This window comes from Filicampus tigris, chromosome 11 (genome assembly GCF_054856515.1).
Source record: "Filicampus tigris isolate MCC_2025a chromosome 11, RoL_Ftig_1.0, whole genome shotgun sequence".
Classification (NCBI taxonomy): domain Eukaryota; kingdom Metazoa; phylum Chordata; class Actinopteri; order Syngnathiformes; family Syngnathidae; genus Filicampus; species Filicampus tigris.
In genome coordinates, this window is record NC_141227.1 from 17,307,053 (window position 1) to 17,330,761 (window position 23,709).

At 39.1% G+C, this 23,709-nt stretch overlaps 3 protein-coding genes across 6 annotated transcripts in view; 1 reads left to right on the plus strand and 2 right to left on the minus strand.

Moving 5' to 3' along the window:
* Window positions 1-12,392, minus strand: part of slc8a1b (solute carrier family 8 member 1b) — a 163,820-nt gene extending 151,428 nt beyond the window's left edge. For both annotated transcript variants that reach the window (XM_086045222.1, XM_086045224.1), the window contains exon 1: window positions 12,256-12,392. The gene's annotated coding sequence lies outside the window, so the exon portion shown is untranslated. The remainder of the gene's footprint in view (window positions 1-12,255) is intronic.
* On the plus strand, window positions 12,257-19,610 carry mrps5 (mitochondrial ribosomal protein S5). Of its 3 annotated transcripts, none has more exons than XM_086045226.1 (14): window positions 12,257-12,362; window positions 12,669-12,764; window positions 12,998-13,088; window positions 13,413-13,544; window positions 14,038-14,163; window positions 14,242-14,355; window positions 14,535-14,654; window positions 15,706-15,740; window positions 17,324-17,414; window positions 17,816-17,862; window positions 18,067-18,124; window positions 18,810-18,872; window positions 18,957-19,093; window positions 19,223-19,610. In XM_086045226.1, the coding sequence occupies exons 3-14, from the start codon at window positions 13,031-13,033 to the stop codon at window positions 19,445-19,447; spliced, it is 1,206 nt and encodes a 401-aa protein (XP_085901352.1). In that variant the 5' UTR covers window positions 12,257-12,362; window positions 12,669-12,764; window positions 12,998-13,030; the 3' UTR covers window positions 19,448-19,610. The 3 variants fall into 3 exon arrangements, with proteins under 3 accessions (XP_085901352.1, XP_085901351.1, XP_085901353.1); XM_086045225.1 differs by having other exon boundaries at window positions 13,018-13,088; XM_086045227.1 differs by lacking the exons at window positions 12,257-12,362; window positions 12,669-12,764 and having other exon boundaries at window positions 12,998-13,119.
* Window positions 19,611-19,823: 213 nt separating this feature from the next.
* Window positions 19,824-23,619, minus strand: LOC147139974 (myelin and lymphocyte protein-like). Its single transcript, XM_086045229.1, has 4 exons — window positions 22,855-23,619; window positions 21,040-21,207; window positions 20,124-20,246; window positions 19,824-20,033 (listed from the first exon to the last, which is right to left on the minus strand). Exons 1-4 carry the CDS (start codon window positions 22,945-22,947, stop codon window positions 19,959-19,961), a joined length of 459 nt encoding a protein of 152 aa, XP_085901355.1. The 5' UTR covers window positions 22,948-23,619; the 3' UTR covers window positions 19,824-19,958.
* Between the last annotated feature and the right edge of the window lie 90 nt (window positions 23,620-23,709).

Here is a 23,709-nt window from a genome sequence, read left to right on the forward strand (position 1 = left end):
GATGTTGCACCAACCTGTCTGAGTGTTGCCAAGCAGACCAGGAGGCGTGTTATTGCTGTGAGTTGGTAATAAAAACTTTTCAATGCGTCCTGCCATCTGTTAAACAATTTTTACACAATTTAACAGAAGGTTCTGAGTGCCATCGTTTCATAAAGTAGGTGAAAAAAAAAAGAGAGAATCAAAAAAAGAAAACTTGGAAAATGGCTCCATTGGTGCCTCATTGCTGCATACAGCAGTCTTTAGAGTTAGATTTTCATTTATTCACTTCAGATGTCATTCATATTTATTCCACACTGTTTTGTATGTACGATAATGCTGTAGTTATTGTCTTTAATTTTTTTGTTGTTTATTTTTGTGCTGTCTGGATCACATTAATTGGATTTATATTATTTCCTATGGCAAATATTGCTTTGGATTTTGTTCGTTCGTTAATTATCAGACTTTCTGTTATGGATTAATCAACAAAACCAAGGTTGCATTGTATTATAATTATTAATATTTTTATCTACCCCCACACGAGCCACACAAAAAAAAAATTGGGGGGGTTTAGCTATAACCTCAGATATTAATGAACAAATTCACTAATTCAAATTGGGACTTTTTGGGGCCTCAGTAGAGCTATATGCGTCATTGAGTGTCTTCCTACTGAATGTCTCATTTCTTGCCATTTTCTCTTTGAGTTCCCCGTCCATGCTTGGCATTTAGCCTAACACATAATGGCGGCACGCCTCGTTAGCATGTGTCGTTTGCGCTCTGACATTTCTTACCGGGCCAGCGAAACTGTGAGAGAAGGTTGCCATGACCTTGAGGAGACGTCATGACTTGAAGCCTACCTGATATTTTCTTCATCCTTATCTAAAATGCATAATATGCGTGTGTAAAATCCAACAATTTGTCCAAAAATGTGTTTAAAGATTGTGAGTGCGACTTTGCAGTGTTGATCAAGGTTGTGGGTCATTCAATTGTGCCGCGTGGACATTCATCACTGTGCATACACACATCCACGCAAACAAGCACACACACACACACCTGCGTGGCCTCGGTCTTGGATGCCGCACCTCACTGTGTGTGCGCAAAGCTGACAGTGTCTCTATAATATGACACACAAACACAAATTAGCATGTGCAGCAGCTGGAGATAAGAAGGCGGTGCTGCGGGGATGGGAATGGTGCTTGTAAGGAGATATGCTGAGTAGAATGATTTTTTTTTTTTTTTTTGGGCAAAAGTCAAGATGTACAGTCTTTGATGGCGCAATTATATCGTTTTATAAACATTAAAGACAATGAATGACACATTTTCGGGGTAAATTGAAAGACAATGTAGAGCTTCAATGAACAAGTACATTTGTAAAGGTCAAAGACAATTTAGAAATAAAGACTTGAAAATGTCTGATGTTTAAGAAAAGGAACATTGTAGACTAATTTGTCTTTGATGTTCTCTTTGACAGTTACAAAAATCTTGAATTAGGTCCATTGAATTGTTGAAATTGTATTTGACTATTTTTTTATTGGAGTAATGGAAGACTCTACATGCAATATCAATTGTCATTGCTGTTTACACATCTGTTATGTTCATTGAAGACTTGAAATTGTCTTTGTTTACAAAACATGAACATTGGGCTACTCAAACATCGGACAATGTCTTTGATGTTTAAAAGTTTAAATAAATACTTTGAACTGTCTGAAATGTTATGTACAGACGATAAGCGGTTCAGATAATGTATGGATGTATTTACTTAAGACTCTTGACGTTTGCGAGTGGAAGACATCAACTCTACCGGTTGCTGAAACATGAAAACACGCTTCATGTATGTTTTGAAGCAACATTAAGGGAAAATAGTGATTGTTTTATTTTTGTTTTTGTTGTTTTAGCTCCAGGACTTCCCTGTACTGTTGCGTAACCACTATGAACTTGTCTATCTGATTGATACCTACAATTTAAAACAACAACAAAAACAATCAGGCTGGAGTTGCCACTGGCTTGACGTGCCCTAAAACCACAGCAGTTGTACCAAGACGTCACCCACCAGACAGACAAACAACAACAGACACAATCGAGAGTAAGAGACACAGTTGGAAGCAATAAATAATACATTTTAAATAACAAATAATAAATATGGACCAAAGCCACCTTTCCACCTTGAACCTCCACACCAAAACAGGTGGCAGCACACAGGCAAGAAAGAGTGCTGTAGAGATGGATGAGAGGATAAAGTGGTGAGTATAGCGGCGTGCGTGCGTGCGTGCGTGCGTATTCATTTGTACACCATTCAATTCCACTAAGTGCAGCAAGCAGGGAGATGCTTTTTCATCCAAAGCATAAAGATGGAAGAGAAGAATACAGATTGCTGGCTAAATGCAAGCACAAACACACTCATACACACACACACACAGATTTTCACAAGCAAGCATTTTATCATTGGAAAAATAGTGTCTGGAGCGTAGCCTGGCCATGAAATAGCCATCTTGCGGCTTGAGGAGGAAAGATAAGTGTTCACGTTGTAGTAGACACTCAAAATGGATATGAAATAAATAATAGAGCGCAATACAATAAAAGAGAATACAGTGGTCTATTTTCATTGATTTACAGCAAAACATTTGGACAGAAATAACACTAAAATCTTACTTTCATAAAATAATTGAACAAAAAATTGGCCTGTCCAATTAAAAGTACAATATCATGAATTTCATTAGATTTAAAAAAAAAAAAAAGCAATAAATCGTCTTGAGCATTTGATGAATGCTATCAAAAATTGTGTTCATATTTTGATCAAATAAATAGTTGCCAAATAGAACTAGATTTATTTGTATTTGTTTTCTGATAATAAAATTTATCATAAAATAAAAAATATAAATTCTAAAATAAACTTGACCTCGTAGCCTACCATTTGGAAAATTATAATCAAATAAATATCAAAATTAATGGGTTACCTTAGCATTTGATTTGTGTTACCATTTCATTAATTCTTTAATTTCATTAATATTTTCGTAAAAGAAAAATGTGAACTGAGTAATTAATTAATCGTACCATAAATTTGATTATACTTTAGTACAAATTAAAATAAAATAGGTGACCTAAGAAACAGATGTTTACCTTCAGAAATTTTTATTAAAATAAAATTAAAATTACAGGTGACTGAAGCATTTGAGTCATGTTAGTAATAATTTAGTTATGATCCTAACTTTATATTCGAGATATGCCGAATGTAAGCATGAATTTGGCGTTGTTTGTGGTAGTTTGTTGTTACATAAACTTCCATTGTAAAGCCACCTGTCGGCTGACAGCGCCCTCTGGTGGCTAGAGCGACACAGCTCCCGTTTATGACTATTTTGCTCATTCATGCAATGATTTTTTTTTTTCTTCCTGCACTCCCATTGATCAGGATAAGCTCTAGTGACGGGGCAGCGGCCCGAGCAGAAAAAAACAAACCTGGGCTGACAGCCAGGCGGCACGCCCTTGCAACATGGAAGATGAAACACGTCTTGCAGGGTTCTGTTGTACATGTACATAGATTTTTTTTTTCCCCATTCTTTTTGCCTTCGTTGAATGGTCTTTGATGTTTTTCGAAATGCTTGGTCAGTCAAAGACTGTCTTTGAGAATACTAAAACATATGTTTCCAAGGATACATACGTAAGGTTCAACGACGACAAAATTGTCTTTGATGTTTAGGAAAACATCAATTTAGTTACTTCAACACTCCAAATTGTCTATACGGTTGATGAAACGTAGGTAGAGTTCATTGACGACACAATTGTCTTCGATGTTTACGAAACAGATTGTAGACAGTAAATTGTCTTTGAGATTTATAAGAATACATAGATTAGTCATGGAGAAAGGTGTTAAAATATTAGGAACAGCTCTTAAATTGATATAGTGACCAAGGCAAGCAAGACACAAGATGGATGGACTATCAAAAATGAGCAAAGAATGGAGGGAAAAAAAAGAAGGATGAGGAGATTATGAAAGATGGAGTGATTAGGAAGAGGCGAAGCATGAAGGAAGGCGGGAGAAGTGATGGAAAAAAAGTCCATGATGCATTTGGTCTAAAAAATACATTATTATTATTATTTATTTATTTATTTTAAATACAGTAACTCCTGACTTTCTGGATGTTTTTTCCCCCAAATCAAGAAAATTGAGTGTATTTATTTAAGAACACTCATGACTTACTGAATGTTTAATAAGTGAGTACCACATTACACATTATAAAAAAAAAAGGCACTTTGTATAGACCAAAAAGAAGTGTTACTGGTTTTTTTTTTCGTAATGTCACCAGAGTTCTTTATGGTCATGCTACAGATGCTAACCAGGCTACTGTACAGTACTTGCTAAAGTCAGTATTATAGAGCTACAACTTTAGCAGAACTACTGCCTTTAGCAGTTAGCCACTTGCCACATGTGTGTGTTTTGCCTTATACAACTTTATTTATAGAGCAGATTTTGACAACAGCTACAGCTGTAACAAAGCACTTTACATACAACAACAAAATAGCAATAACAGAGCAAGTGAAAGCAATAAATTAACGCAAAATACCATATACAATAGACACCGGAAAACTCTCAGTCTCACGTTGAATCAAAAGCCAAAGAATAGAAATGTGTCTTCAAACAGGTTTTAAAAATGGACAGGGAGGGGGCTTGCCTAACATTTTATGGAAGGTCATTGCAAAGGGAAGGAGCAGCAACAGAAAAAGCCCCTCTGACAAATTGCGCCTGCTTTGAATTCTTCAGAAACCAAATCAGCTTTTGCGTTTGCGAGGAAATGGAGCTGTCACATCGGCTAAACTGATGGATTAAAACTGCCTGCATACATACATATATACAGCATATACACATGCATATGTATATGTTTATCTATGCACTTTGTGTGTTTTTGCATCTATTTGGATACACATAGAATGTGTATATGTGTGGATGTTCAATGAAGAAGAATACGTTAGTGAATTTGTATACATATTTGTTAGTTTGGTGTTGTTTACATGTTTAATGGATGATGAGAAGGTGAATAAGGGTGAGTGAATGAACCAAAGTAGAATGATGAAACAGTATTAAAAAAAATGAATAAATGAACGATTACATATGATGAGTACATGAATGGATGGATAAAGAAGGGTGGGTACATTTTGTAGGATGGATGGAATAGCAGAAAACCTCAGAAAAAGACCTACTAGAACATCTGAACTTTATTTTACATCCCAGGTTATAAAGAGGGGTGTGCACACTTGTGCAACCACATGATCCCAGGTGTTGGTTTTTAGTTCCCCTTTGAATTAAGATGTATAGAAAACATTGATGGCGAACCATTAAATGATTTATTTTGGTCTCATTTTTATATCAGAAAAACTGACGTCCGAAAAGGGGTGTGTAGACTTCTGCAGCCACTGGATATGATCTGTGTTTGTTCATGTTATGGCACATAGATGATCTCCTGGCCTGATTTTATGGCTCTCAGAAGTACGCTCCACTGCATCGACATGCAATCAGCTATGACAGTGATTTAGAGGGTGACGCGCGCGCGCACACACACACACACACGCGCACACACACACCCACACACCCCGCCCCCACGCAACTCTGATGGAGGGATCAGCATCATTGCACCAATGGCTTCTGTCAATGACTCCTGAAATTGTTCTGAGGATAAGAATGGGAGGTATACACACTATCATTTTATCCAAAACCCACGCACGCACACGCACACGCACGCACACACACACACACACGCAAGACCATCACCGGGTGTTGGAGGCAGCAAGCCACCAAGCCTGGAAGGTATTGAATGAATCAATAAATGAAGTCTGCAGAAATAATGAACGAATGAATGATGGACATTCACCACACCAAAAAAAGACTGATTGACTGAATGAATGAAGGCTGGATCATGATAATGCAGGAACAAAATCAATGACCAAACGAATGAATGAAAGATGGACAATGATCATGCAAACTGAAAAATAGAATGAAAGCTTGAACGGTAGCTAGTGATACAGGATGAGTAAATAAAAGTGGGTGGATTGTGAATAGGGATGTACAATACTGTGAACATTAAAATGCTCCGACACTATGACACCAATACCACTTCGACATGTTTTCTTTTTTAACAGTATTTGATTTAAGGAAAAAAGGTTTAATCAAATAAAATATTCCGGCTTCATATTCATTCAATGGCTTCATAATCCGGTTTCCATTGCACACACCGGCACGTTGCGCAGCATATAAACATGCGGACATGTTAGCCTTTTTCGTTTAAAATAGTTTACTTTAACCTCCGGGGCCCTGCGCCGTATCCTCGCCATGCAACGGCAGAACAAAGGATCTTCTTTTCTGTTTGGTCCCATTTTAAATCCAACTGCGTTGCGACTAGCCTCATCTTAACTAGCGCTAAGCTAAGCGTCTTAGTTTGAAAACTCCCTTTCATGTGTTGCTAGCGTGGGCATTACCCGGCCAACATTCAGGGGTTAGCCAGCCAAATATTCCTGTTTCTATTCCTATTCATTAACCAGCCAAATATTGCTGTAGATAGGACTTTGTTAGCCGGCTAAATATTCCCATAACTACTTCCAGATTCTGAGATCATTTTCTACGGACGAGTTGCCTCAAAACAAGCATAATGAGATTCATGCAAGTTCAATGAACGAATGATGAAATGTATGGCTAGTTGGTTCGAATAATCTCTTCACACACAACTTCCCATCGTACTCATTGGCAGGTCACAAAGTCGGGCGAGGCGCCATTCAAGGTCGCAAGCGCTGCCGTGTAAACGTGTGATTCAAAGCGAAGCGGAAGACGAGGCCATAAATCAAAGTGTCAACGTCCCTGCCATGTTCACCTGAAAGCGTCGTAACTTCTTAACGTCTGCCAAGTTTTCCACTCACAAGTTTGAGACGGCCAATGATTTGACTTTCAAGGGAAGGTGAACGCCATGTTGCTTGTTTGTGCAGCACACACATGGAAGGAAACTTTGGAATTCATCGAAAGGGCCACACAAAATATTTTTTAAAAAGGGGTTGGGGGGGTAGTTGTTGTAATGCTATGAAAAGAAAGTTTATTTCATGAGATTAAAATAGATTAAAGTCAAAGAAAAGAGGAAAAAAAGCATAATGTTACAAAACTGAAAGATATTTTTACGAGAAAATAATGCTACACGGTTGAAGCTGTAAAAGGAGAAAAATTAAGGCGTTAAGATATTATCCTATTATTTTGCAAGATTTTTTTTTATGTTCCGCACTTAAAGTTGTATTTTTTTTACAACAACAAAAGTTGGAACGAACGAAAAAGTAGTTACGATTAAAAAAAATTTTTTTAAGTATGTTGCGAAATCGATTTTTACGACAAGTGTCAAAGCAAAGAATTCGATTTTATTAGCATGTAACTTATCGAAAGGTGTACTCTATAGGAGCTAAACATTTTTCGAGGTTTTTTTTTTTTTTCTAAAGGCATAACTAAACTCAATTCATGCGTCGTAATGCTTATTGTTTGTCTTGTTGCTCCTTTTGTATAAATATCGCACATACTGTGGAGCTCACAAACAGCTCCACTCATCACTCTGCTGACAAGCTGATAATAACGTGGCTTTGCGGCCACTGGCTCCCACGCACGCACACGCACACGCACACACATTGTATTGTATTCCTATGAATAAGTCAATGATTCAAGGCTAATGGCTAGCGTCCGCGTTGTTGCCCACAGCCAAAAGTCCTTGTTTGATGTTTTCATCTGCGCGCTGATTGTTTTTAGTCTCACGGGGAGCGGAACATTATGTATTACCTCAAACACTATTGCTTCAAATGGCCCAGGAATGGGAATAAAGCTGTCCGACTGAAACGTTAATCACAGGTGTTTGTCTAGAGACATGATGAAGCAGCATGTAGCTCGTTATCTAAGGCTATTTTTAGTTCTAATAAGGGTTTTTTTTTTCCCCTCTTTTGACGGTAGCATCAGAGCCATAACAGTGGCGGGAGACCTTCCTGTCTTGTGTTATGTCTTTCCAAAATGGAAAATTGCCAGGGGGCAGTATCAGAGTGATAACAGAGGCGGGAGATTAAGTTTGTGACATTGTAACACCTGGGTTACGGCTCGCCTAAAGGCGGAATATTGTCACGAGGTAGTATCAGTGCACAAGGAGAAGTTAATGAGACATTGTCCCCGCCTGTGGTACAGCTCCAAAAGGCGGAAAATCAAAAAACGGAAAATAGTCACTCGGTTGAATCAGAGCCGGTAAATCAAGTTTGTGTCATCCCCCATCGAGTGAGAGATCTTGTCCTGCTTTTCCGGAGGTACGAAGTCGTAACAGAGGCGGGAGACAAGTTCTGCGTCATCCACGTCACAAGGCGAAGCGAGTGAGACATTGATGACTGTGTTATAGTACTTGGCAATTTTGCAGTAGCGCTTTGTAAATAAAGGTTTGACTCTCTTCTCCCACCTGTCTCATTGAAAGCAATTGTCACAGCAACTGACGCAGGTCAGTTGTGCAGCATCTCTGCGTGAAAGAGGCGGACAGTGTCTACTTTGTGTGATTCCCTCAAAAGTTCTCATCAAGCGGAGTAGCGGGAAAGTTACGGAGCCGAACGTGAATTAATCCATCTTGGAGCACCCACTTGTGTCATGTTTGAGGATGTTTGCCTGCAAAATTACTTATTGATTTTTGGGGGGGGACTAAGCGGCTCTCCTGCTCTCTCATCTGGCCTTTCGCTCTCTCATATATTGACTTTTTCGCGTGTTAACACAATCACTTTCATGTCGGCTCTGTTGGAAATGTTTGCGATTTATCTTAGTGCTGAAGCAATGGTATTCATTACACTTCGGTGGCGGCATCACAAACTAAACGTTAAAAAAAATACCAAAGAATAGAAAAAACACACTCGGTGGAGTTAGTCTATAAATTCAATTGTCGCGAGGTGTGCCGACATCCTTATTTCACACTAATTCCATTTCTTGCTCTGTGGTTATTGTCACACATTTCATCTTGGTCATCACTGTTTTCCTTTTGTGGCGGCATCAACAGGAAAATGTCAACAACAACAACAACAACAAAAATCCCAAGTGAAAATGATTTTTTCATTAAAAGGATTGAGAAAATGAAAAATTGAAAATCATTACTTTTCATCTAGCGGTCATTAACTTTTTAATTTGGGGATTTTTGCAATTTGGTTTGTGTATTATTTTTTTAAACATCGTAACATAAAGATATTTTTATTATGTATATATTTTGATTTTAGATTTAGATTTTTTTCATTTTAATTTTAATTTCAATTTTTAACTAACATTTGAATTTTTATTTTTGGTTAAATGCAATTGTTGTTACTTTTCACCCACTTCAGCTGAACAAAGCATTGTGATTTACATAGACATAGGGTCTTTAACCCTGTTCCCCGAGGGCCGATTTCCTAGATTTTAGATTTAGATCTCTCCTTGCTACAACACAACTGATCGAAATGATCAGGATCACTGCTGTTTTTATGTACGAAAACACTTTAATGTTGTGGTGTTTTTTTCCAATATCATGAGCTTTTTTTTTTTTTTTTACAATATTGTGAGATTTTTTTTAGACCGCCAACCTCTCCGGATTTTCGTGATAATTATCGTATCGTGATGTTCATAATGTGAGAATATCGGACCGTTACATCCCCGCAGCATTTAACAGGCCGCTGCCCTTGATGTCACCGATAGTTGTATTTACAGCACCGTCATAAATAGATATTAGAGATGAGAGAATTGCCGGGCTGTCTGACGTTGGCATAGACAGGGACCACCGTGGGATAGTGATGTACTCATATTAATAGCGGCGTACATGCTTTTTTCGCCCCAAGCCAACAAGCGTGGAGTAGCCACACGTCAAAGAGAATTAAAGTTACGCCGCTTGTGAGCAAATGAAGGCCACCATCTCTGACTCGCTGCACGGTGCCGCTTCATATGCTTTGGACTTCAGGCCAAAGCTGCCATTAAAAGGGGAGCGAACTGATTTTGTGTACAACTTGTGTCTTATACTGTACTCTACGGACAAAGGTATCGGGACGCGTGGTTGTTGTTTTTTTTTAGACTGAGGGTGAAAAGAATCATGTCATTCCACGGCAGTAACGAAGAATTGTAAAATGGTGGGGTGACAGGTTTGTTCTGCCACGCCAAACTCAGCCAAGCATGCTTTGATGCATTTGGAAAAGAAAAGGGCCTGCCCTCCACAACTGTCTACATTGAAAATACCCCAAAAATTAAACAGAAAGTTCAAATGTAAAATAGAATTTTAAAATGTGATTAACATATGTATTGCTATTGTAAAAATATGAAATAAAATGTTTTCAATAAAGACATGGAAGACCAAAATTATAAGGCTCAATTTGAAAATAGAAAACAATATTTTTGTAAGTAAATAAGTATGTACTGTAAGTAAGAAAGTAATGCATACGTGTGCTCATATGGACCTTGCATTGTACAATAGTTCATAATATATAAATATATATGATAGATTATTATTATTATTATTATTTACTATAAATAAATTTATTATTCCTTGAAATGATTAACCTTCTTTTAACTAAACTAAATCAAATATTTTCCATGTTTTATATAATGTCAGGAAAAAACAAATATAGTAATGCCTTGAAGTCAGTTCTTTGTGATTATTCAATGTGACATCACAAGTCGAACTTTTAATGCCTGTTGGCCTGGTTGTGATACACACTCCTTTTCGAAGCTATAGGGGAAGATAACATGACACAACAGTTCACTCACAATAAAGAAGATACAGCGTGAGATGCACTCGCAGAACTTGTGCAAACAATACATGATGACATTATCCCTAAAGTAGAAGCTTTAAATCGACCGTTAGCCCGCTGCTAAATGCTTACAAAGATTTCCCGTTTGGACAGAAGTGGAAAGTCAATGGCGGTGCATTTAAGCTTGGATTCATGAAAATGACTTTTGTTGTTATTCAGGATGCAAGTGGAAGAATATTGATCCAACATCCAAGGTGCGATCGTTGTATAATGACTCAAGTTAGCATCCATCTAACCAGAAATAGCCAAAAATTGGCATTTTACATTTATGCGTAACACTGGTTCTGAACCTTTTTTCAGTGATGTATCCCTGGTGAAATGTTTTTTTCAGCCAAGTACCCCCTAATTACTAATTAGCACAAAGCAGTTTTGGATGAAAAAGCAAAAAGACTTAAAACAGCGAGCTATGCCATCAATTTCTGATTAAAAACGAGAACTAGCTTAATTATTCAGATTTGTGCACACAAGAATAATTATCAAAATAGTGTCCTCCTTTGCTATCACCGCAAGAATCTGTTCTGCAAAAGAAACCTTAAACTTAATTTTGAAAAATATTATTACTACTACTACTATATTTTCTGCATTTAGTGATACACTTGGGCTTGTGCTTTCCTGAGTATCATTCTTGGTGGCAAGGAGACAGCTGCTGTGATCAAGCTTTTTTTTTTTTTTTTTTGCATTGCAACTACTTTTTAAACATATTTTAAAATCACAAGTACCCCCTGAAGTGCTTTTCAAGTAACCCTAAGGGTACTAGTACCCCCATTTGAGAACCACTGATGTATAGCACTGCATGCTAACACGCTGCATTTATTTCATGATTAAAAATAAACTTCAACACATCATTTCGAAACATTTACATTTTTTGACTTTCACCACAAATGACCTCGCCCATTCATCCATTTTGAAAATCCAATGTGGCTCTTAAACAGAATTGGTTTCGCCCCAATGATGAACAATTATTAATATGCACTCATCAATTCATTGCAACCAAGCTCCAGAGATGTGTTCATTCCCAGCGTTTTGGTATAGCAGAAGTTGAACAACAATTTCCCTTAATGCCATCCCCTTGGATGACTTCAATTTATTCTGTTCTAATTGTTCCTTGTCTCTTGATGGGAAAATTGATGCCAAAAGAGGGGAATGGGGCTCTTCGGGGTCTTGCTTATGCACTCAAGCATCACAGAAGCTTTCGACTAATTTTGTTTTTCTTCAGATTTTTATAGTTGGATAATGGGTCCAAGTGCATTCAATTCTAGTTGGCATCCACCAATTACCTGTAGCAACGTTCCCACTCAGCGCACATGGTGACGCTGTCGCGCACCACACACACATTACATTTCTACAATCATCATTCCTTTAATTCCACCCAAGGTTGCTCAACAAACAGGACACTACACTATTCCCACTTCCCTTCAAGTTTCAGTAGCTCGACCAAGGGTGCACTCATCTGTTCTCCTATAGTTTAAAGCATACACTCACCACTGACGACACGCCGCAGGCGACACGCCGACCGCTCCATTCAGGAAGTCCAAACATGGACGTAGTTTTCGAGCCACTCAAATGAGGCTCTCTCTCGCATTTAAGAGGTCAGGTGACTAGACATTTTAGTGCTTTATTAAATGGCGTGTTTTACATTATTTGTGAGGGGACATTGTGGGACCATCATTGAAGTTATGATGATCGCAGGTTTGGACAGGCGTGATACTGTTTTGGCCGCCGTGTGATGGTGTTGCTCACGAAATCACTGAAATTATTGAATTGAAAAACAAAATCAATGTAAAACACGGACCGTAGAAATAAAATGGAACAGAATTGAACGTAATCGTTTATTTTATTTTATTTTTTCAACAGAATTGAATGTAATTGTTTGTTTGTTTTTTCTGTGTTCTCAGGGGAAAGGAAATAACACCAGGGGGCAGCATTGAGGCTCTACCTCCCCTGCCTAACCTGGCTGCACGTCCCTGTCTTACTGGATAAATGGAAATACAGTACTGTATTCAAAATTAAAGTACATTAGAGTACAATAATTTAAATACATGCACGACCTTTCCTGATCCCACAGTATCTGTGGGTAGGCAAAAGTTGGACACATATGTTTTTATTTTCGTTCATAAATAAATTCATACAATGCATTATAAATAGGTGGTACAATAATAAATGGAACAATAATTACTTAGTGCAATGCTAATTGTAAATAATGAAAAATGAAATTCAAAAACAGGTACGCTGAATTTTGAACAGGCGAAGCTCAGCCATGTGGTTTATGCCTTTTGAGGACCCGTCAGAAATCCAACATGGCGGCGGCCATACGCGTGAGTTGTGCCCTACGTATCTTCGTTGGAGGTGAAGTATTTGTCATTTATCTTCTTTTTGGGTTACTTGAAGGCGATAAAGGCTGTAAATCAGTGTTTATGATTCTAAATGTGACCTCTGATCGTCAATCGGGACAGATCCTGCATAATCTGTCAATCAGGATTGGCTGGCGACTTGATCGTATGGTATACCTATTATTAAAGCGGCTGTCCTTTTGCTCATGCTATTTTAGCGCATTTAATGTAGAAGAGACGAGACAAAAGCGTACACTCTCACTAACACTGACTGCCTGTTTGTCTAATCACGTCTGTGTGTCTCCTCAGGTGTAGGTCCCCACCGAGCTGTAGTGAGCGCCCTCCATGGATCCCAGCTGCTCAGTCGAACGACCCTTTCTCTTCCTCTTGTGCCTGTGGCGTGTTGGCAACCAAGCAGACATGGCAGCTTCTTCAACAAACGTAAGAACGTAACATCAGGATATAAAGTGTTACCAGCGGAGCCTATTTAAACTGTGTTTGCTAACCAAAACGTTCGAACCAATGGAGGCAATATTTTACATGAAAGTGTCTCGTCTTACTGTATGATGAATGAGCAAGTACTACTGTGTGCAGTATTAAAGACGATCTAGCTTTGAAAAAAAAAAAAAAAAAACTTTCATCGTCCCAATCGATGCCTGCTCCATCTGCATTCGAATGCATACACACTGCCCCGATCTGATGCTGCAAATTATTCGGGACTTGTTGTTTTCTCAAAGCCATTTGAAGGCTTATGTTGGGGCTTATTTGCATTGTATCTAGGGATGCCTTTTTTTAACCTTCTGCCTAGCAACAGCATTTCTTAGCATTCACACCCCTTTTTTTTTTTTTTTTTTTTTTTTTGAAAGAGAACTGTGATTTCACAGTTGATCATTTGCTAAAGTGCTTTGTTGTTTGCATACGTGCTTGTACCCAGTGACTGCTGGAGAGCTTTGGAAAGGTGTTCTGGCCGAAACGGGGGCCGGCGCCAGGAAGGGCAGAGGAAAGCGAACCAAACGCAAGCTCAGGCGGGATCTGAACCGAGGCCAGACCATCGGAGAAGGTGAGGAAGATTTTGGACCACTGAAGTGATCAAGGGTGAACTTTTGGAGAACATTTTGTCCCTGACTTGACTGCACAGGTCACGGAGGCTTCCTGTGGCCGGGTCTGAATACGCCGGTGTTAAAAGATGGCACCGTGCAGAGTATGGGCCGAAGAGGCCAGGCCGAGCAGGAGGAAGTGCAAGCTGAGCTAGGTAGTGTACACACAGACACGCACTTCTATACACATTCTTAAAGGCATACACGATCAGTCTTCTGCAAATGTGCACACACAGTGTACATCACTCTTCTACATGCATGCACAGACACAAACGTGCTCTTTTGTTGATGTTGTGAGATGAAATATGCGTTGATGATGTTTCCTCCCATGCAGTGCGTCAGCGTGACGAGTGGGAGAGGAGGAGGAAGATGAAGGTGAAGCGGGAGCGAGGCTGGACAGGGAACTCCTGGGGCGGCATCAGTCTGGGCCCCCCTGATCCGGGACCTAATGGAGGTAACGATGACTTTTTTTTTTTTTAGTACCAACTCCCCAATTCACATGTAAGGTATGATTTCCTTTTTTAAATATATTTTTAGAATTGGAAAAAAAATTAAAATGTAGTTTTATTTTGTATTGAATTGATGTTTACTTCTTTTTTATCACTGTACAGTAGATGATTTTTTAAAAATAGCTTTATATATATTTCTTTAAATTAGTGTACCTTCTTTTACCCTGATATGGAGTATTTTACTGCATGTTTTTCATGTTTGTTTGTTCGTTTGTACATTTTGCTTCTTGACTGTAAGAAAATATATTTTGGGGGAAGGACACCTGTGTATTAGTATTTAATTGCATTTTTAAACAGGAAGAGAAACGTGATAAAAATGAAATGATCTTATAATAATTCAGAATGTATATTATAGTTCAAAGTACATTATTGCAAATGTTGTAACATACAAGAGGATGCAAATACATGCAAAAATAAGACACTATTGCTATGCCTGTCATGTTACATAATGTAATGTTAGTGAAATACATTTTGTAAGATTTAGTATATTCTGACTGTATGATTGCCGTAGCGTTTTTGTGCGACTCCGTTAAGGCTCACATATGCGCAGCAAAGCTTGTCGCCACCTTTCGCTTCGACTTTTTTTTTTTTTCTTCTCAATGCCACTCTGGCACCCTCGCCGCTAACAAGCACTCGCCGGTTATAAAAATAAAATGAGGAAAAGGAATCCCCATGAGGCCTGCATGCTGGATGTGATGTGCACCAAGCTGGAACCGCCTCTGATCAGCTCCACACTCTTCGGCGAGGTGGCGTGCATGCGTGCGTGTGTTTGGTGTACGTGCATGCACATGCCTGTATGTTATCCCATCCTTTTATACGGACGTGCTTTGTTTGCTGTTTAATTAGAATGGAACACACCGTTGTTTTTTATCAAAGAAGTGTCTTTTTTAGAGGTTACTCAGAGTGATGCCAAAAGGGCTCATGGCTAATTTGGGGGAAGCTTGGACTCCTGCACTAAACTGTGTTTTTTATTTTTCTTCTTTTTTTTTTTTTTAGAGACCTACGAAGACTTCGACTCTCGTGTTATCGAGGTGAGTGGCATTCGTTAGCCAACAATCATCTCACAAGGTTGAAAAAAAATAAAGAAGAGTAATAAATCCTGTGCGTGTTAAGCAGGACGTAACCTTAACTCAATTAGCATTAATAATTGCTACGAAGCTAGTTGGGGGATTATGCCTCTAGGTCTCACACAAACTTTTTTTTTTACAAGAATGAGGTCACATGATTTTAAATCAAACTTCATTTTTCTGTATCGTTTTCTTCTTTGGCGTAGATGTTTGTCCATCTGCTCTTTTCTTTTGGTACACACACATTCACTATTAGGTTACGTGTGTGTTTTTTATTGATGTGTCTTATACAGCCCTCCAGGGATAAAGAGCCCAGCTGCAGGAATTAGACTCCCCCGATGACCACTTTCTGTTACCATCTCAAGTGCTTTTCTGTGTGTTTGGCGGGGGGGGGGGTGCACATTCATTGTAGTTTAATGAAATGAGAAAGGCTTACTGGAATAAAAAGGCTGGGCTCCAAAGGACGATGACACCGGCATACAATTATTGATTACAGTCAGTAAGGGAGAGGAGGAGGGAAAAGGAAAAAAGAAAATGGTGAGAGAAGTCGATTGAGGTGGAGAAAAGGGAATGGGTGAGGAAGGAGTATAAAAAGTAAGATGAAGTAAAAACAGAGAGGTGATGTCCTTGGCCCCCAAGCTTGTCAGTCACCTCAGCGTAGCTTTAGTTTATTAAATGTGTATTTTGTTGTTCTCTTTTTATCAGTGGAATGTGCAGTCTTGAATGTTGTTGCTCAGAGGATGACAAAATGGCTGAAAGAAAAGCAAGCCTGCTCCACAACTTTGACTCGCATTAAACGAGAGTCAAAGTACACACACAAGGCTCTTTACTTGACACCCACAAAGTAATGTAGTTTGTCAAAAAGTCAAATTAATCATAAAATCAAGAAATGGGGAGGAAAATAAGTTGGAGGTGGCCTAATATCGTTAAAATATACTTGCGTACGTCAAAGGCACTTTAACGTCCTCCACATACCAAAACGTACATTTGTATGTTTTCCATAAATGTCAAAAATAATTTAGCACAAACCCAACTGGTCTTTTTGTGTATGTCACAATTGATAGTTTTCATTAAACTAGAGAGGTTGAATCAACAAAATATTTTTTATCATAAAACTATTATTTTTATTGAATTAACCTAACGTATGTCTTTTAGGAAACATTAGACAATTTAAAATCTTTTGTGAACTTAACGCCTATGCTTTTGCAAATGACAATTTTACAAGGCATGAGTGAATGTAACCTAACGTACGGTTTCTTGAATATCAAAGACAGTTAATCGCAAACCTAAAGTAATTAGCCTAATTTTTGTTTTCAAAAACATTGACAGTTTAAAATCTTCAACGCGTTGCCGTTTGTAAACATCATAAACGTAACGTAGCCTGGGAAAACACATGCACATCCACTGTACCGCCATAATATGGACAAGCCCTGAACTGAGTGGCTTTCATTCAATCGGTCTCATCTGTGCTGAATCACCGCTGCCCCCTAGTGTTTGTAAAGCCTTTGCCCACTTTTTTTAATGTGCATGAATGTCCTTATTTACAGGTGAAGAGCGTGTTCAACATGACGGCAAAGGAGGGCAGAAAGAGGTCCATCAGCTGTTTGGTTGCCGTGGGCAACGGCCAAGGCGCCGCAGGTATAAACTCACTTGATGCCTTATTAGGTACACCTGGATGCAGTGTGGTTGTCCTATTGGTGCAGTTGTACCTAATGTGGTCGTAGTCATTGTTTTTTTAATTATCCCATTTTTGAATGCCTTTTAGGACAAATGTTTATATTGTTTCATGTCAGTGTCGTATTCAGTCAATTTTCCGCTTTCTATCTTTAATCTGAAGTTGACTTAGCTCAGCGCTCTGTGGTACACCATTCTTTATAGTCAGCCGTGTCCTTTAATTCAACACTGGTCTGTAGAGGATGGATTAAAAGGCAATAATTCTCAAGGCAGAGGCATAAATGAAGCTGTCAATAGCTAGTTATTTTTCCTTTTCAATTTTTTACAAGGTCAGATTGTGTGAATGGACTCCATTTTGTGTGCAGGTTTTGCCTTGGGGAAGGCGGCAGACAGAAACACAGCTCTGAGGAAGGTCAGAGCAATGAGCACCTTGAACATTGCTTTTTGTAGTGCATAAACCTATTGGCGTAGGTAATCGTCCCGCGGTGTCATTCAGAGCAGAATTTTTCATTCAGCTCTTGAATTAGATGCTTCATTGTGGCGATATTGAAGTTTCTGTTGTTTTTATTGACTGTAGAATCATAATTGCTACTTTTGTGTGTGCGTTTTTGTGCAGGCAAAGAATCGAGCCATCCATTACTTGCACTACATAGAAAGATACAACAACCACACCAGTAAGTACACACTTGCATTGTCAGTCGCCACTTTTGAGAACCAAACTGTCGGGAAAAATTGTTCGCCGCAATATGAAATGTGCGTTGGGCTGCCGAAGTGCCATTGAAGACGTCAACAAGGCTTTTTGTCTGTCTCGCGGTCAGTCAACTCGGCACAATGACATAACAAAGCGAGCAACAAGGAAAATTTGGCCTTTCTTTGTTTTGTTTTCTGCCTGAGTCATGATGTGTGATTCATAAGGCACACAATGTTCCCAAAAGCTCTTCTTTGTCTGACATTTAAATGTCCTTTTTCACAAGATGTCATCACCTAGCAGGATGGAAAAACAAAAGAAAAAGGAACAAAAATGCAATTAACAAAAGTTATAGCAGCATCTTGGCACTCAGTTTGATAGGGGCAGACCGAAAGAGAAATGAGACAGCAAGCAATATGAAATGAACACAGAATGCTGTCAAAACCGAACTGCAATATTAGTCGTTTTTCACAGAGGATAAAGAATATATGTCTGTGAGCATTTTGTATGCTGCCTGCTAGTGATGGTAGCCATGTACTTGATTTGAGAGATGACATATGAACAGAAAAGACACCAGGCAAGCAATAACAAAAGAGGGCAGTAGTCATAACGGCAACTTCAGGAACTCTATTTCAATTTCGTTGGATTTGAATGTTTATGTTTGTCACCAGTTTATCACGACATTGAATCCAAGTTCAAAAGGACGACGCTTCGTATGAAGAAACAGAACGAAGGTACTCCGTTTTGTCGTGCACCGTTGTCATAGTTTACGTGATTTGAAAAGAGGTTCGCGTGTCTTTTCTGGTCTGCCCGTCCAGGTTACGGCCTTCACTGTCACCGCGCCGTCATCACAATGTGCAAGCTGATCGGCTTGAAGGACATGTACTGTAAAGTGGAAGGATCGGTCAACTTGCTCAACATCACCAGGTCGCTCTTCTCCGGCTTAGCCAAGCAGGTAATCAATGGCAGGGCGCGTGTTCACAGCTTATACTGTAATATTTGTACTCAATTAAAAGCAATAACTCGGAAAAGCTTTTTTAATGTCATGTTAGACTATACACACACATCGTTATCCTTCTTTCAGGAAACCCACCAGACGCTGGCGGACAAGAAGCAGCTCCACGTGGTGGAGTTCCGGGAGGAGCGCGGCCTGCTGCCCATGGTGGTGGCGTCCCCCAAGGAGGGGGCCCGGGCCCAACCGGAGCCCGAGGACGAGATTCCAGACACGCGTCTGCACTGGGATGACGTGCGCGCCACCCAGGGACTCAAACGCTCCATCTGGGCGGGCGTCAAGCGCACCATCTGGTAGAACTGCAATTCATGCGAAAATCTTTTTTTTTTTGTCATTATTTTCTGATTAGTGTATGTGAATTTCTTGTATCATATGATAATCACAATTACACATCATAAGATAACATTCTTCCTTGTCTGTCTGTTTGTGACGTAAAAATAAAATACAATTTAAAAATTAACTGCATCTGTTGATTTGTTCCTAATTTATGCCTTCAACTTGAGTTGCTCTGTACGTCAAAACGACTTCCTGTTCAGTTTCCATCATTGGTCCTTGAGACTCTTGGCAAACATTTTAACCGGGATACGCTTGTTTGCATAAATCTGTTTTCAGTGTTGGTGTAGCCGACATGAAAACCAGAGAGGAGTCCAGGGTTGGAAAAACAAGCCTGACAAACATGTTTTGTTTTATTTGCTGTGAATATAAAAGAGCTATAGAAAAGAAGTAAATGTCTACAAAATACTAGCGCAGGCGAACTAGGAAATGCTAACACTACGGTCATTGAAATGTTAAGAGTACTGTTGTCTTTTCAAAAGTGTTTCCAGCGCAGGGACGACAGGACGGCGTGAATGAAGTAGAGCAGCGTGGCCGTGAAGGCAAACACCTGCAACATAACCGCACAACAAAAACACTTTAGACATACCATAGAATAGACTCAGTATGAAATGAATCTAGTGTTTGTAAATGTTCTAACCACAGCAGCGATGTCAGTCTGGTAGATTTGGAATTCTCCTGATTTCATAACAAAGGTGATGAAGGCTAAATTGACCCCAGCACTGAGGTAGAACATCGCTGCCAAAGCGTGATACACAAAATCCTAACACACACACATAGAGGAAGTTAAATTACAGCATAGCCTGTCTGCTTGTTTCCTAATTTACTAATCAAGTGTCCTCATGTTTTATCCCCAATCTAATGACATTCTTATCACTATCTTGCCTTATTCTCCTATATTTATCGATTTTTATAACTGTTAAAATCTTGTTCTAATCTCAGTCCTTGTAATGGCAATCCCATGCTCATTTTATTTTTAAAATCTTAAAGTGGGAAATCAACCCAAGCATTTTTTTTCAAGAATATGTTCCCAGCAGGCCTACTAGTAGAAACACGGCATTTTAATTCTGGTTTGTGGAATATGAGTTAAGCAGCAAAATCCAACCTTTTTAGCCATTTCAGGGGGCAGCCATATTGTCACTTCTGTTGACTGAAAATGACATCACAACGTCTCAGGGCTCAGGTAACGACCAATAACGGCTCAGCTTCAGAAAACAGGTTAACTGTGATTGGTCGTTATCTGAGCCCTGAGCAGTTGCGATGTCATTTTCAGTCGACAGAAGTGACAAAATGGCCGCCCCCGGAAGATGGCTAAAAACGGGTGGATTAACTCTTATTCCACAAATGCAATATTTATCAGAATGCCTTGTTTCAACTAGTGGGCTTGCATAGAACATATCTTTAATAACCTCATGATCCCGTTTCCTCTCATCAACTCACCACATACACATTTTAGTGCCATATTTATTTAGTGCCCAGTCTCGTTCCCGTATCATTCATTCTAATATCGTGCTCATCCCTAATCTCGTTTTCATTTTTCCGCCGTGTGGCCTTACAGCGGCGACCCACGCCGAGCCGTCCTTGTGACACCCGGTGATGAAGATGACCACCCAAAGGAGGGTCATGACGAAGCAGAATACGGACACGAACATCACCCAGCCCAGGGGGTTGGGGGGCTCCACGTGGGTGGACGCCACCAGGATCCAAACCAGCCCACCGCTCACCTGCACGCAACAACCACGAGGTGAAAACAGAATTCAACGTTTATTATGAATATCCCTGCTTGGACATTCATTACCACAGTCAAGTTTGTTGAGATGCATCTGGATATACAGTTTGCTTTTATAATGAGTGTTTTACGCACATCTGTCAGAAATCTTGGTATTCTGGTATCTAACCTAACAAAGATGTTGTTGTCACGTCACACAAATCCACACGAAGTCGAAATTCAACGTAAAAAAATTAAAAAAATCTTCACCTTGTTTTATCTATGATGATGCCTCGTAACACTTGAAACCCCAAATGCCAGAAAGTAGGTGAAGATGCACCTCCCATATAAGCTAGAATCTTCTTTCTCCCACTCGTATTAATTAATAAGAAATTCTCTCCTAGGGAGAATTGGGATGTTTCTGAACGTTCACTATTTGCACAAAATGTCTTATTTTCTGATCAAGGTTTTAGGGATACAATACAATATACCATACAATTTGATTTATATAGCACATTTCATAACAGCTAGAGCTGCAACAAAGCACTTTACAAAACAATAAATAAACAATAACAAAACATTTGACACTTCATATAAGTCGATCATTGTGAAGTGTCTATCTTTTTGTGTGAGGCGTCGAGCAATGCTTCTTGAGAATAGAAAATTCTAAACTTGCTTTTTATCGTAAGTGAATATTTATATTTAGAGCTCAAAATGCTTCACATGGTTAAAATAAAGAATCACATTTTACAGTTGATACGAGTAACTAAAATTTTACCATTTTTCCACTTGCTGTCGACTGAAAATGACATCACAGCGCCAAAGGGCTCAGGTAACGGGTTTCTGGGTTTGGTCATGTGACATTTGCAAGATGAGCCGTGGGCACAACAGCTTTAACCCACACCTCTAATCTCATCACATTGACTGAACTCTAAATTGGTTGCCTCCTGTAAAATAGATTTCAGTCTTGATTCCCTAGATTGTTTTCAATCAGATTATGTCAGTCTTCAATTTTCGGACAAGGGAGCGCTTCATGTAACATTTTTTTTTTTCTGTCTTTCTAAAGAGTCGTTTAATGTTGCTGAATGACTTCTGCTGACCATGAGGGTGAATTACTTTACATTTCATATTTTAATTTAAAATGTGGACGAAAGGTCACTGTACTAATATATATTAAAAAAAAAAACATTTTGCTTTAGTTTGTTGTACATCCTGCACTCTGTGCAAACAAAGTGGAATTTGAAAGGTTAAAAAATGAAAATGAATGGAAATTTTATACTAATGACAAGAACTGGCTTTAGTTTAAAGTCTGGCAGAAAACAAGCAAAAAAAAAATAATAATTCAAAATACACTCTATTTCTATACGTTGCCATAAACTGCCACAACCATTCCTAGGAGTTAAATAGACTGTTTGTCTTGTTTTTTGAAGATCAGATCTTACTTTTTTTTTTTGTCTTATGACAGATTTATACAGAAATCCAAAGATTTCACATTTTACTTGCCCGAGCAAGACTCAATTTGGCAGTAAGACCAGCAGTGTGTTTATGTAGAAGCATTTTTCTTACACAAAGTAAGTACCGGTATTCAATCACTAAATGTCACAAATAGAAAGAATCCAAATGAAAGCATGAAATTATGTCATCATTGGTGAAGGTCACTCACCAGTTCGGGCAGGTAGAACAAATCCGGCACGGTCACGCATATTGCCAGTCCACTGGGCAGACTTCCCATGGACTGGGTAGTGGTCGCCGCCATCCCAGAATAGTCGGACCCTTTTCTTTGTCCCAGTCGGTGGGGACTAAAGGAGCAGCGAGCAGGTGGAAATGCCACTGAGGCTAATTTAGCCGACAAACCTGTTCTGGTATTGTTGGTGTTTCCCACATCTCCATACACGCCCTCTTTCTTTTTTTTTTTGAGCTGCTAAAGTGAAATTTTGTGGCCCCGGGGCCTAAGTGGAGCCAGATGGAATATCGCCATTGTTGTCCTCTTGTTTGTGTTTTACACACTGGACAAAAATCTCACTGCCACCGGGACTGTGTGAATAGTTGTCAGTCTGTGACAATTGTCTGTGACAAAATGTTTCTAATGAAGCAAAGCTGGTCAATAGAGGGCGCTAGGGTACCACCCCACCACTGACTGTGGTCACCACATTACTTTGATTGAAGACAGTGGTTTCCAACCAAGGTGTTGTCCTGCACTAATAAATTAACCACCAGAGAGTGCTGGAATTGCACAAATGGAAAACAACTTGGTCTTTTCAACAGATGCTCTTAATATCGTGACATGAGGACGAAGAAATATCGCGGCAATTTTAATATCGCAATATCACGATATTGCCAATATTGTGACATCCCTACTAGATACAGATATGATGACAAAATGAACATGTTCAGGACCAAACACTAAAAACATGCCTGAAGCATCAATCACACACATACAGTACGTGCCTTTAAATATTTGCGTGGCAATAATGTCTCCTTGCATTAGTTTAAATACATTTGTCTAAAGAAAAAACAT